The sequence below is a fragment of the Tachypleus tridentatus genome, chromosome 12, assembly GCF_004210375.1.
Source record: "Tachypleus tridentatus isolate NWPU-2018 chromosome 12, ASM421037v1, whole genome shotgun sequence".
Classification (NCBI taxonomy): domain Eukaryota; kingdom Metazoa; phylum Arthropoda; class Merostomata; order Xiphosura; family Limulidae; genus Tachypleus; species Tachypleus tridentatus.
This window is the reverse complement of record NC_134836.1, coordinates 3,277,845-3,293,280: the sequence shown is the minus strand read 5'-3', so window position 1 is coordinate 3,293,280 and position 15,436 is coordinate 3,277,845. Positions and strand designations below refer to the sequence as shown.

General features: G+C 34.0%; 1 protein-coding gene across 1 annotated transcript in view; it reads right to left on the bottom strand.

Annotated features, from left to right (window-relative positions):
- Positions 1-12,708, bottom strand: part of Vps11 (vacuolar protein sorting 11) — a 74,284-nt gene extending 61,576 nt beyond the window's left edge. The window contains 4 exon segments of the mRNA XM_076473149.1: positions 7,353-7,466; positions 7,468-7,527; positions 8,189-8,263; positions 12,637-12,708. Of these exon segments, the coding sequence (XP_076329264.1) occupies positions 7,353-7,466; positions 7,468-7,527; positions 8,189-8,263; positions 12,637-12,651 (264 nt within the window). The 5' untranslated portion in view covers positions 12,652-12,708.
- Positions 12,709-15,436: the final 2,728 nt, after the last annotated feature.

The window sequence follows — 15,436 nt, the reverse complement described above, 5'->3', positions numbered from 1 at the left end:
TACATATAACACATACACATTATAAATGTGATTATATTTTACAAAATACTGGTCCACTAAAATACAATCAAGACAAGTCACTTTCTAAGGACTAAAAGTCAGTTTTATATTATTGGATATGATAACATGAGTGTACATGGTTGGTTGATTTAGTGTTTTATGGCACAAAGCAGACAGGAAATCTGCATCAAACATTCAGTAAAAAGTTAAAATTAAAGTTAGTAAAATTCATAAAAGGAAATTGAGGTTAAACAAAACAAAGTTTAAAAAAAAATAAATAGCATAAAACTAATGTTTACATCTAGTCCACAAGGTTAAGAGAAAAACTACAGTAATACAAGTTGTAAACAACTTTCTGTAGCATAATTGTAATTATCATAACTAGCCAGGATGACTAGTGGGTGGTTCAAACGGGTAGTTCAAACAGCAGCGTTAGTCACTTGAAGTTGGCCTTTCCAATCCAGGTTTTAAGTTAGTTGATGTTATGGCCATTTTCTAATTTCAAATCAAACTAGATGGACTGTGATTCTTAAAAGGGAATCACATTAAAAAAGGTCTAATGTATAACACTCCTACGAAAAGTGGGGATTTCATTAAATGAAATGGAAATTTCATTTAAATACAAATTTATTAGCCTAATATTAATAACCTTTCAAGTTGCTCTGGGGCCTATTAGGCCCCACTTTTCGTAGGAGTGTTAAATTAAAAACTTAAATAGCATTAAAAAGATTTATGGCCTTTAAAAAACTAAAAACATTTCCCAGGTGGACAATGTCACCATCACCAACAACACTGTTTAATGCTATGGACAAATCTTGGGACAGAACATGAATAAAATGGTGCTGTCATTGAGAGTCACAATGATGGCAAGAAAGTAAAATGTGGGTTATTGTGACCTGAGTGTTACACAGACTACACACTGGTGCATCAGTCCCAGATAAAAGAAAATAATGAGTTAAAGAACTGTGACCAATGCAAAGTCTAGTTAGAGAAACTTCCTCTTTCTGATCCTTACAGAAACAAGATGGCCAAAGTCCAGTAAAGGGTTTTATTTGAAAAAGCTTGTTTTCACATTGCTCACTCCAAGTCGACTGCCAGCTGGCACTGAGCTGAGCCTTGAATACAGGACCATAGTCCATGTATGAAACAGGCACAGCAGTGATAGTGCCAAAACAGATAGACTTAGCTGAAGTGTTGGTGAGCTCGTTTCCACGAATACCAACATAGCCTGGTATCCAGAAAAACTGGACAGAAGTACATGCTAATAAGAAATGAGCCAGTTAGTTTTTAATATTGGCGAGAACAAGGTGTGAACTAATGTGAAGCAATTCCAGGGCCAGTAGAGAACTAAATGAATCAGTATAAATAGTGCAGTTTGAGTACTGCTTAGGTTCTATGTGATCCAGGGCAAGAGAAATGACGTACAGTTCAGCAGTGAACACAGAAGCTGTAGAGGAGATTCTGCGCTTGACCACTGAACCACAACAAACCATGCCAGAGCCCACACAGTCACCTGATTTTGAACCATCTGTATAAATAGGAATGGAAGGATGGTTTGAAAGATGTTCAACAAATAATGAACAGTATTTCCAAATGGGAGTGTCTGGTCGTTGTTGCTTAACAATTAACATCAAAGAGACATAGATCTGCAGAACTCAACATTTTCATTAAGACAGAAGTATGTGTCATGTGTCCTATAGCAACGTACTGAATGCACTGAAACTCATGCACTGTATTTCCGCTCCCTGTGTAATGCCATTCTATCTTGAGCTTTGACAAAGATTAGACAACAACGTTGATTTCAAGTTACAACAGATCATCAGGGATTTTACTTGATAAAGCAAAGGTTTCACAGGTATTTACCTATTAATTTCTTCATTTATCTTTTATTGAAAAGTAAAACATAGCATGTATGTATAAGTGTATTGTGTATAGGTCAAAACTATGAAGCATTTAGCCAGTGTTGTGTCCTCTGTGAGATCATTTTGCATTGTGTATCAGCCATCCAAAATTGTACTGATGATTGTGGCATACACTTAAAATTGTGACTTACAATCCAATTAATGTTATACTTATGGTTAGATAATAACCTTACATATTAACTGACCAAATAATATTTCTAAACAATTCTAGAATGAATTTTGAAATTGTCATTAGGCTATTTAGAAATGCCTAATTTAATGTAATGCAGTAGTTACATTATTGTAACAGATGCTTGTCACACTTATGATAATAAGAACAATATCACAATCACAGTTTGTCCTGTATGAATAATGTGAACTTATGAAGAAACCAGCCTTTCTGTGAAGGTCAACTGCAATTCAGACATTTTATTTTTGTGCTGCTATGACCATTCAAAATCCAAGTTGCGGGTTTGCTTTGCTCGAGTGCACGATTCCCACCTCGAATGCCTTAAATATATGATCACCGAGCAGCTGACCATGGTGTATGCTCTACGTACGGCTAACGATCGGCTCAGCCTGATCAAGATCCAGATGCAAAACAACTCGATATTGATACTGTTATAGACACATTTGCTGCCAATCACCAGAACAGGTGCATTGTTTTGAAGTAATATTGACTATAAACACAACATGATGAAAGATACTTAGCCTGATAGTGACCTTACTTTTCCTCAGTGTATTAACTTCACATCGGATAATTCGTTTCTGCTATGTCAACTATGTCTTTATGTTATATTTCTTTTGATTTGTAGCTTTACTCTTAATGGTATATCAAATGTTCAATCTAAGCTAATCTTGATTTTTTTTATTATTATGTATTACCTTGGGTGGAATTTAGGTGAGCTTCCTCTTTTACATATACGCATATTTTCATAAACAGATTATTTCTAATTTGTAATAATGAATTATTAATCAGAGTACGAGTTTCCAATGAAAACTGCATTGAAAATGCAGTTCAAAATAGCACACCTTTCTGAAATGTACCTTGGTATTTACATTATTATAATTTACCATCTATACTTCATAATGATGGCATTTTGGGAAGCCCCTCTACAGTTTACCTCAGCCCCCCCCCAAAAAAAATATCCTGGCACCTCCACTGGTGGAGTGCTGTCGTCGAAACCCATACTCGGTGGGTGAGAAGAGGTTGTTTGACTCGAGGAACCACACAAGAAGAGCATTAACCATTCTCTCTGAGGTCTTACAGAGACAGCTTGTCAAAGCAATTGAACAGTAGTTTGAAGAAATCTTGGGATCCTTCCCAGGCTAAGAGAAAGGTAGGACAATAGTCTGGTGCCAGGCATCAGAAAAAACATTCTCCTGCCAGATCCAGTTAAAAACAATCAGAAGAATAGCAAGAGAAGAAGGAGATAGATGGTGCAGCATTTCATAGTGTATATCATCAGGTCTGACTGATGTGCTGCCAGACCAATGAAGGGCCAGCTTAAGTTCCACCAGTATAAAGGGATGATTATAGTAATAGGGACAATCAGCTCGAAAGGAAAGAGGTGATTGCTCTGTCTGAGTCTTGTTGGCTAAAAAGATGGAGGAAGAAACAGAAGTGCTAGATACATGGCAAAAGCTTTCACCTAGAGTATCAGTGATGCTCTGGGTATCAGCTACTTTCTGGCCATCAGAGAGCAAGATCGAGAGGGGGACAGAATTATATTGCCCACTGACGTTTCGAATCCTGTCCCATATGACTTTGGAACTAGTAGTAGACAATATACTGGTTGTGAACTTAATCCAAGATTCTGACTTTGATGTCTTATCCATCAAGCATGTGCATGGGCCTGCTGGAAAGAGATGCAGCTCTAAAGTGTGAGATATCTATGGAAAGTATCCCAGGCCCATTTTTGAGCCTTCCGTGCCATGTGACAGGCAGGATTCCACCATGGACAAGGGTATCGTAGAAAATGTGTCAAAGTTTTAGGAATACATTGAGCAGTTGCTTGTATAATACAGTCAGTTATTGCTGCCACACAGTCGTCTATTGATGGCTTACAGACGATGGCAGGATCAGGTTCTGTGAGAGGAGTGAAAGAGGCCCAGTTTGCTTGATCCAGCTTCCACCGGAGCATGTGGGTCAGGTAGCATCAACCATGGCCAGTATCTCTCAAAACAAAAGGAAAATGATCACTGCCTCGTAGATTATTGTCAACCTTCTATGAAAAATGGGAGAATAGTGAAGGGGAGCAAACTGAGAGATCAACAGCAGTAAAGGACTGACTAGGTGCATAATAGTAAGTAGAAGAACTGGTATTGAAAAGAGAAAGGTTATGATCAGAGAGAATACACTTTATGGAGCAATCCCTCCTATCAATATCAGCACTTCCCCAGAGGGGATGATGTCCATTAAAGTCCCCTAGGATTAAAAATGGAAACAGCAACTGTTCAATGAGAGCATCAAGGTCTGATTGATCATATGTCTCTCCAAGCAACAGGTAGGGAGAACAAACAGTGATGGTATGACCCGAGGAAACACAAATGGTTACGGCCTCCAAGGGTATGCTGAGTCGCAAAGACAACGTGGGAACATGCTGATCAACCAACTGTGCCACCCTTCCATGCACTTGTTCATCACACAACCTGTCATTTCTGTACAAAGAAAGCCACTGAAAGGTGACTGTATCAGCAGGTTTCAGAAATATTTCCTGTAAGAAAAGACATACAGAATGGTGGGAAGCAATCAGTATTTTGATGTCATCCAGAATAGAACGTAAACCTCGACAGTTCCATTCTATCAAGTCTATGAAGGTGGCCATTTTTATTTATGTGCAGGTGAATTGGGTGGAGAATCCTTCTGTTTACGACCACGTCTTTATTCAAGAGAGGCCTATCAACCTCTGTGGATCCTGCCCTGGGTCAATTGGGCAGGTCTTTGCTGTTGGAAGAGGATTCCAGTGGCTGAGGACATGAATGAATGATTGTTTTGCATCTTGGGGTTGGAGAAGAAGATGTCTCTGAGGAAATGCCTGTACCCAGAACCAAAGGAAGTGGGTCTTTGGATTTGTTGGAATGTATGTAAGGGACAGAGATGTGTTTTGAAGTTGATTCATCAACATTTTTAACCACGGAAATCGAGAGACTTTTCATTTGTTTGGAGAACAATTCTTTTGGAGGCACAAAGAGATTTGTCTGCACTCCAACTGTAGCTGTGGGATGAAGAGCAGCAGCAAACGTTAAAGATGAAGTAGTGGACAGCAACCTTCGAGTCTCAGGATAAGAAATGTTATGAATCATTTTCAAATGTTGCACCTCTTTTTCTTTCAACCATTTAGGGCAAGAAAAGAAAGTAGGATGGGTGAGAGCCATTGGAATTGATGCAATGAAGGTCCGTTTCACACTCATAGGCATTAAAGTCATTGCCACCAGAATGAGCACACTTCACGGAACCACAACATGACATCTTTGAGTGACCAAACCATTGATAATGGAAACATCAGAGAGGACTTGGAATGTATGGCCATACCCCGCAATTAAGATAACCTGCCTTGATGGTGGCAGGTGTACGTGGTGATGTAAATGTCAGAATGAGGATATTGGTCAGCATAGTAATTCCATCTTTGCAAGTGGAGATACGCCTCACTGCAGAAACTCCTTGAATGGAGAAACCAGCAATAATCTCTGACTCAGGAATGTTCTTGAAATCCCTCTTAACAATAACTCCTCATGATGAATTCAAAGTAGCATGAGGTGTAGCCTCAATAGGTATATCCCCAATTGCCTTTGAATGCAAGAGGAATTCACTGTGTTGAGATATGAATGTTTCCACCAATATATCACCAGATCGAAGCTTCTTTACAGACTTTGAAGAGCCAGCAAGTCCGTCTAGTCCCTTCTGAATAAAAAAGGGAGACATATGCCCTAAAGGTTTGTTTGAAAGAGAATGTTGGATAAGAAAATGAGATACAACAGGTGTTACAGATGTTGAAGATTGCTGCTCAGAATCTTCAAGATGTTTTTCACTATTTTATTTGGAGAATCTATAATAAGAAAAGGAAATTTTGGTGCCCACCATGGAGCCTTATGAGGGGATGCACTACAATGTCAAACAAGGACACTGCAGCAATGCCAAGGTTTCGTGAGCACTATACCCAAACACCAGCATCAGACCCAATGTCCACAACATCTGTTGAGAACATTCAACACTGGTACTTGGTTGATCCTCGCCTAAGTGGACCAGCTGATTGACTAAAGGGGGCCACCCCAAGACTGCCCGTCTACAGGAATTCAAGGCCAAAGTGGCGTGTTAGGGTTGGACCCCTTAACTACCAGAATCCTCTCCTCTCCTTCACAGGTCGCCACGCGCAGCAAACACATGGGTGGATGTTTAGATCCCAGAGGAGGTAAACTGAAAGAACAGGGAGAGTGTAAGTGCACCTCATCATTGTAACTTCTATCTTAGCCAGCAGTGACTGACAGTTAAAAATAATAAATATACATAAATGTATAATATTATAACATTTAAGCTATTTGGATTAAATATAATTTAAGTCATAATTTGTAGTTATTCTAGAAAGAAAAAAGAATTTATATTTACTTAATTTTTTATGGTGGCTATGTGATAAGTTGAATCTATCAAACACATACTGAGATTCCAATTTATAGTGAAAATATCAGATAAAATAAAAGTTTTTTCTTAAAAAAAATTGATAATTATCTAGAAGTTATAAAGATTTCACATGTGAAATTTGAAAATTTTCTCATGCAAAAAAATATTTTTAATATTAAAATAAAAACTACTCTGCAGATTGCCAAGTCAACATTCTGAAGAAAAATTTACAAGAAAATCTTTAATTAAAATATCTTTGAAATCTGCTATTATTGTATGAAAGCCTTCTAGTGTTTAATAATAATCTGCAAAATTTTGTAAAGATATGCATACATTATTAAAATTCATATTATAATTACTCTCATAGATACTTTTATAGTTACAAGTTCGGTGGATTCCATCCAACCCATAACAAAAATCTGAAAGCATTTTAATGCACCTTATCAAGACATAAAACCACTTTAGGCTTCAGTATATAAACACAGTTTTTAACACAGAATTTTGTACATAATATTGATTATCATAATTTATATAATCTGTGCATGTCTGTGACAAATGCAAATGGTCCACTGCTTCAGAAAATAAGATCTACACAAATACTCCTAAATCTTAGATAATAATAGAAAACAAAAGGGATGCATGTGCACACTGCACTGATATTCCGAACTTTCTGCCTATCATTCACTGTGCACTCATTTATGCAAAACAGTGATATCACATGGATACAAGATCTACAGTTCTGTTTAAAAATAATAGTCTTTAGCCTGAAAATATCTACTCTTATATTAAATTACATTAAAACAGAAACTATGTTCTTGTTTTAGTCTAATTACCCCAACAGTAACAAGAATAGGGTTCTGTCTCATTTGTTCTACATAGGAAACACTGAGTTTATAAGCTCTAAATGATGTGATAACCAACTGCCGGTTCAAGAAAAACACATTCCCCCTCCACATCTCCTAGCACTATTTGTCCTCGACCACTAGAGCTACAGGTGATGTGGATTTCCTGAAATTGTAAATGTGAAAAATCAGCACTTAAAAACTTCAATAGTTAACTAACATTAAAAATGAACTAAATATCCTCTGTCAAACTTAAAATATATTATGACTGAAAAAAAATAGTTAAACATTAATGACTATTATATTTCTCTACCAGAATATTAAACTTTTAAAATTCATACAGAACCACCTTATACCACACAAAAATTATGAAGGCTTTTTGAGCAACAAAGCTCAATAGATCATTATGTACAAATACAGAATTACCTACAGTAAAACATGCATTTTAATTGATACAATATTAAAAGAAGAATGTTCAAATTATAGTTTGAGAGCTTATAAAAAAGCCTAACTACTCTGTATTTCAGTGATCAATTACTACTTATTACAGTGTAGTATTACCAAAAGGTAGTTTTTGATTATTAATGACAAATTTAATTTGGTTACCTATTTATTCATTAGACTACAAATTCATTACTTACCATTAATTATTATGATGAACAATAAATACATTCACACATCTGATCATATATTTAGACATTACAACAACTACTTTAAACAATTTAAAATATGGCTAGCTGAAACACTTTACTTTGCAAAGTTAGCCATTCTAAATCATAACTGATTCACTATATTTCTTTTATGTTTTACATAATACAATTACTTACTTTTAGCTTATCATAACTCTGATTTGTCTCACTGTCTTTAACTACTTCTTTGTCAAAGAAATTAAATCTTCTCCACTGCAACAAAAAATATAATTAGGATAACTACCACACATGAAAAAACTAAAAAGGATATTCATTGCAATTCAATCCATACTCTAAAACTCCAGGTAAACACTGGTATGTTTCAAGCTCAATTACAGACTCCTTTAAAGATAATTGAAATTCCAGTTTGTATCACAATGACTGCTTCAGCCAATACTTGAAATACCAGACGGGGCTAAGTCCTAATTTCAGTTCATATTTACCAAGTTCATCTTATAATTCTACATAACCAGAGTTAAGACTGCTTATTTTAAAACTAGGAAAATAAGTCTTTTCTTCCACCGTAAATAACTTTGATGTTTCACTAATTTACAATAAATTATTACTAAAAACAATGATGCAGGAAATGTAAGAACAAAATATTAACAAAAATTACTATAACAACAGAAACATGTCTAAAGCCTTGGTTAAGGTGACATTTAAGTGTTAATTATAAAGTGATATTATTATGAAACAGATGAAGTTGATATAATATTGGTTCATCTAGAAAACAGTGTAAAATGTTAAAGAATGTCTTCTGGTCAATTGTCAATTAAAGGCTTTTACTTATACTTCTTTATGGTATAAATATATATATACATACAATGTTATTGTTAGGCTTAGGATTCTTCTACAGTAGGTGTCTGTGACTTGTTGGTAATAAATTCAGCAATAACTGAACAGCATGCATTCCATTTGTTTTCAAAATAATATATTTTTAACAAGGTAAACACGTACAACAAGCTCTTTAAACTATAGAGATGATGGCTGTCAAAAGTCCACTTAGACCTGCCTATTCAATAGCTTTGGGATTTCATTTTACAAGCCAAACTATTTTTCTCTACTTCAATTGCTCTAGTACCTTGTATAATTCAATTACAATTGTAATACAAGTTACTGCAGTTGTATAGTACTCTTTCAGTAGTTGTTTGGCTTCTTTCCTCAAAATATCCTCTGTTGCACACAGGTTAAATCATCTATTTTAGAACCACCCTTTCACAGAATAATTTATTTTCTCCTTTTCTAATCTTAACATATTAAATATTAGCCCTATGTTAATTGTAAGGCCTATCACTTCTACTGTAGTTTACTTCATATCATGCTTTTCCTTGTCTGTGACTTTACCCTCTTATACTATTGTCTTTTTCTGTTGTTTTCTCACTCATCTCCTGCTATTTAAATGTTTATAACTAAATCACTGGCTCCCTATATTCTCAATACCAACAAGTTACAAACTCAATTTCCAATAATTGTCTGCTTTTAACTCTTATAAAAAAAACTATTCATTCACAAAAGAAATTAAATAATATCTACACTAAACACTCTTTTACATCATAACAAGCAGTATCAAGTCATCTTTCCAACTGGGAGAATGTGGCTAACAGGATCCATCATTGAATAAACATTGGGCATTGTTTATGACACAAAGCAATTTTTCAAATTTGTTGAGAACATTAAATCCAAAAAAACCCTGATTCTCTGAAGAATGCTTCATTAAGTCAGAAAGATTTGAATAACATGGTTTGGTTTGAATTGTGTGCAAAACTACATGAGGGCTGTCTGCACTAACTGTCCATAGTTTTGCAGTGTAAGAGAAGATGGAAGGTAGCCAGTTATCACCACCCACTGCCAACTCTTGGGCTACTCTTTTACCAATAAATAGTAGGCTTGACCACCACATTATAATGTCATCACAACTAAAAGAGTGAGCACGTTTGGTATGACAGGGATTCAAACCTGTTGAGTGCCTTAACCACTTGGCCATGCTGGGCCCTGGATAATATGAGTGGTAAACAAACACGAGTTTCAATATGATTATTGGTAGAAAAAAAAATATTTGTGAAAAAATACACTAATTTTGGCCTAAGATATACATATAGTAATAGAAATATTTTAGAATTCAAAATATAAAAATATTTCTCAAGACTTTGGAAAACCTCAATTCTTAAGATTATCATGTGCTATTTAAATTTTATCAAATAATGCACTAGAAAAAATATTTGCAAATATTTATTACTGCAATGATTTCTGATTTAAGAAAAAAGAACCTCATGGCATGGAATTGTTTTCTTAGTATCAACTGATCAAAAGTTGGGTTGGTTTTTAGGCAGGTATAGGCTAAGTGTGATCCAGGACACCAAATGTACTTACATGCTTTAAAGCTGTCTACTTATTTTCAACTTGATTTATTCAACATTTATTTTTAAGACTAACCTCAATATTTAAATTTTTCAGAGCAAGAATAATGTATTTTTTAAAACATTAATCATATTTTTTTTGTTACAGTGGTCATTTTTTCACATTAAAAATAAAACAGACTCAATGGGTTTGCAAGGAGTCCATTAGTTTATCCACACAGGACTTTCAGTAGCTGTAATATTTTTAATTATCATAAATACAAGTTTCATATTTCTTTCCTTTTTTTGTTTGTTATTATGTCTGCAGCATGAAAATATTAAATGATTACAATGGTTTATAATTTGTGCAATTAAAATACATGAATTTACAGGATTTACCCTAGAATTTGAAAACATGAAACATTTTGAAGTCTTGTCCTTCTTTTTTTTTCTCCAAAGACAGAGAAATGTTGGGAAATTTTAAATATTCTTAGAGTATCAAAATTTTACATTAACTTGCTTGTGTTTGCTTGGCCTTATTTTACACAGATAACACTGTTTTGGAAAACTTTCCAAGAGATTATTTCATCACCAATATTAATATGTATTATTTAATACAATATTCTCAACATTAAAAAAAAAGAAAAAAAAGCTTAAACTACCAAACTTCTGCCAGCAGCAACTGAAGACCATTTCACCAAAAAGTCAGGGAATATTCTTTCTACACAAAAGTAGGAACTGCATTTTAACTTTAAGTACATGACATTTGTAAATTAGCATAGTTATTCTACACCACAAACATACATAACTAATAATAACTTCTGATCAGAATAAGCTAGACACCAAGAGCAAAACTAAAAATCAACATGACTATTAATATACTATCTTATGTACCTATTAACAAAGATTAGAATGCATTGTTTCATTAGATAGGTACTCTCAGTGCTAATGATATTTTTTTACCATAAACCCAATACTACCTTACAAGGTTCAACCAATTTAAGAGATTTATGTTTGTCCTAAATACAAATTGCAAGCTAACAATGCAACTACTCTTTATAACAACAGATGAAATAAATATAAATACTTTTAATACAATAACTAGTCAAACTAATTTCATTAATAAAAGGAACAATAAACAGATAACTTATGGAAGCATTGTTACAAGGCTACCAAGTATTAATTGCTTCAACAATATGTGTGCCATTGCCATGATAAGTTTGTTGTATGAAGCATTAAAATATAGTAATTTTTGCAAACACAATATGTGGTGACTATTCTCATTATTTGTGACCAATCACTCTCATAACATTATGGTTCCTATCCATCCTAATATTTACATTTAGGCACAAAATATTTCATATTTGACCTTACTATAACAAAAGTATTAAGTGTAGAAGTAAAATTATTACAAACATTCTTGATCATGAGAGCCTCATCAGCAATTCAGTATATCTTCTATGGTGTTGTTATACTAGTAATGAAAGCCTTGCTTTCCCAACATAACAAATACATCACTATGCAGCCAGCATGTAATCATTAATACTTTGTGTACCTACGAAAAAACTGTGAATTATTTTTTCTCTTTAAAAAAACTATTTAAACAGAGGTCTTTTTCTGGTCACCATTGTCACAAAGAACTAACATATGTTTTTGTCTTGCTTTGAGTGTTTTAATTTTTTTTACTCAACTAAAAATTGGTTTTAAATTTAATGCAAAATTTAAAATTTTATATTATGTCTATTCCATTACAAAACAGTCAAAATATAATAAGATGTACACATACACAGACTGTAACAGCAGAGAGCACAAAACAAGCTAAAGCAACGACTAAGGCTACCGATGAACAAAGTTTTATCTGAATAACCTTTTAAGACGGAGATCAAGATAGTTGTATTTATCTGAATTATTTTCCACAACATACAATTTCATAACTTGCTACAAAAACTTTCGAAACTTTCATGAGCTTTTTTATTAAACACTTAAATTTAATAACTAGTTTAATAATTCAATTTTGCATCAAGTGATTAGAAAAAATAAATAAAAAGAGTGAAACATTGCAAATGCAATATTTAAATCAGTAATAGTTAATACCCAAAACTTCCTTGTATCTAAACTATTATAAAATAAGTCATGTAATTTAATGGTACTTGAATCATACCAATGGCATACTACTATCATATCACTATTAATACCAAAACACTACGGTTATAAACTTTCGAAATTAGAATACGAAACATAAACACCTACCTGCAAAAACGCCATCTTTGCTACCCCATAGCCCAATTCGCCACCTAACGTTGAAAATAGTTAGTGATATAAAGCTCTTTATTTTCAGTCTTCCGTTTGTTGAAAATTCAGAAGATTTAAAGACTCTCTGGAATAGCAAGAATATAATAGTTAAACTACTGAATAGCCCGGCATGGCTAGGTGGCTAGAGCACTCGACTCGTAATCTGAGGAACGTGGGTTCGAATCCCCGTCACGTCAAATATGCTTGCCCTTTCAGCCGTAGGGACATTATAATGTGTGATAAATCCCAATATTCGTTGGTAAAAGAGTAATACAAGAGTTGGCGGTGGGTGGTAATGACTAGCTGCCTTTCCTCTAGTCTTACACTACAAAATTAGGGACGACTAGTGCTGATATCCCTCGTGTAGCTTTGCGCGAAATTCAAAAACAAACAAATATCAAAATTTAAGTTTACGAGCGTTTCATTGAATTCACCAAGATCTTAAGTGGAAATTACTGATTAAAAGTCACGGCTACTACAGCAATTCTTAACAAACTATCCCCCCAATGCGTCCCCCTCGTTTGGACAGCGGTAAATTTACAGACTTACAATGCTAAAATCCAAAGCTCGACTCCCGCGGTGGACATAACAGGTAGCCTAATGTGGATTTGCTTTAAAACATACAAACAAACCACCTAGTGGCTTAACGATGAGTTTGACGGTACATAACATGGAAATTCGGGGCTCAGTTCCTTCTGTGAGCAGAGCTTAGAAATTCCATTATGCATATTCGCACTTAAAGGAACATAGGAACCCTAAAGAGGGACACTTACGCACTTCCTTAATCAGTGTTAAATTACTACTGTATTATTTATGAGCAGGAGTATCTGCAATTTTCAAAAACCGAATCTCAAATGAATAAAAACTGATATTTTCCACATAGTTACTTGTATCAGTTTAGTCTCTATAACCTATATCAGTTTAAAACTAACAAACGAAGATTTTCAATAATTATTTTTAAATCATTGATGAACGTTTTAATATCTTGACTTATCCGGAAAAATAATACACATTATGAAATATATCTGTAATTTTTATTTGTATGTCTAAACTAATAAAAGTAAATGCTGAAAGAAATAAAGCATTTTGCTTGAGATTCAGGTGTGGTATTTTTATCCAAAGTGTATTGTCGCACGCGAGACCTATTTCTTGAGATAATAAGAGATTCGACAAAAGATTGAGTACGCTATATGAAATCATCCAGAAAGATACCTACAACTAGTTGTACCTAACCATGGAGTTCCATTCAGTACACTTTATTATAATAGGTTAGAATCTACGAAAACAAATATTCGTAGCAAAAGACATCATGTGTCCCAGCTAATCAACAGTATGAAAATAAGAAAGAAGAATCTCCATCTGAAACGAAACCAGAGGGTATAGGTTAACCAGGATAAGGTTTTCAATCAGCTGTCGTAAATCTCTTGCATTTGTAAAATAAAACAGTAGACCTCGTACAGTAGATGAATTAGAAAAACATGCATGGAGAGTGGTATACTTTGAATATGACAGACTAACGGCAGAGCCATCTTCAAAGGAACCTATGCTGTTAAGATGAACCGTCGTTAATTAGAGCATGAACAGACGTAGTATCACGGACTTTGACGATAAGATGATGCTCCAAAATAGTTTTTATATATAATAAACAATTTCTGTAGGAACTGGTAGATGACAGCAGTTGATGAGAGACCAGCAAGACTCTATATAGTTTCAGATTACACAAAGTAAACTTTATTCTTAACTCTCTGGACACAAACAAGTAAAAAAGAGAATATAAGAAAAATATACAGAATATAGGAGAAAAACATGTTCATGAAACGAAAAATAAATCTAAACAACAGTGATTTAAACTAATTGAACGTTTAACTGAAAGCCAAGGTACATGATACTCGTTAATACAATCGAGTTTACACGAATAGCACAAAACAAAGCACACATAAAGAGCAACATTTTTAAATACCCTCTGATATTTATGTGGCAACTTAATAAAACCATCAGAACTAACCCGAAAGTAGCATACTCTAAATTGTGGCATAAAACAAAAGAGGAGAGAATCATGTTTGTGAAAGACTAGTAATAACTTGTATGTTAACATCAGAAAAATATCTAAATTTGCGAGGTTAGAAAAGTAATTCTAATATAAAACTACGTAAACATATCACTTATTTATATCAGAAATCTCATCATCTTTCTCTAAGATCGTCTTCAAGCTGGATCACAATTAAACATACTACTAAATTTTAATCTGAACGTGGCCCATTGAATCATAACTATCTATTTTTCTTCATTTTCGTCTCGTGATCTTAATCCCATTCTGACATAAGGTCAACTGCTTGGGTCTGCCTTTTTCATATTTTAAAGTACTCTGCATCATTTCTAGATATATTCTCGTTTACCTGTCCACTACGTCATTTCATCGTATTCTCTATCTTCCTCTACTTTCTCGTTCATCCACTGGTATTTACAATGATCTTCTCGTTGCTCATCCTTCTTCACTTTTTACTACGTGTCCTAACCATCTCGGGTTACATAAGTATAAATACGTCACTATATTGAACTAAAACAAATCACTGATACCAATAAAGAATTTAGAGGAAACTTGATAAATATAATTTACAGCAAGTAATGAAAATACTATAATAACAATAAACACACAAAATAACTCCTTCAAGAAATAGTCTATGAATTCTTCAGTTAAATCTAATATAATAACCGTGAAAAAATGCACTAAAGTAACAGAAACGTTACAAAATTTTGG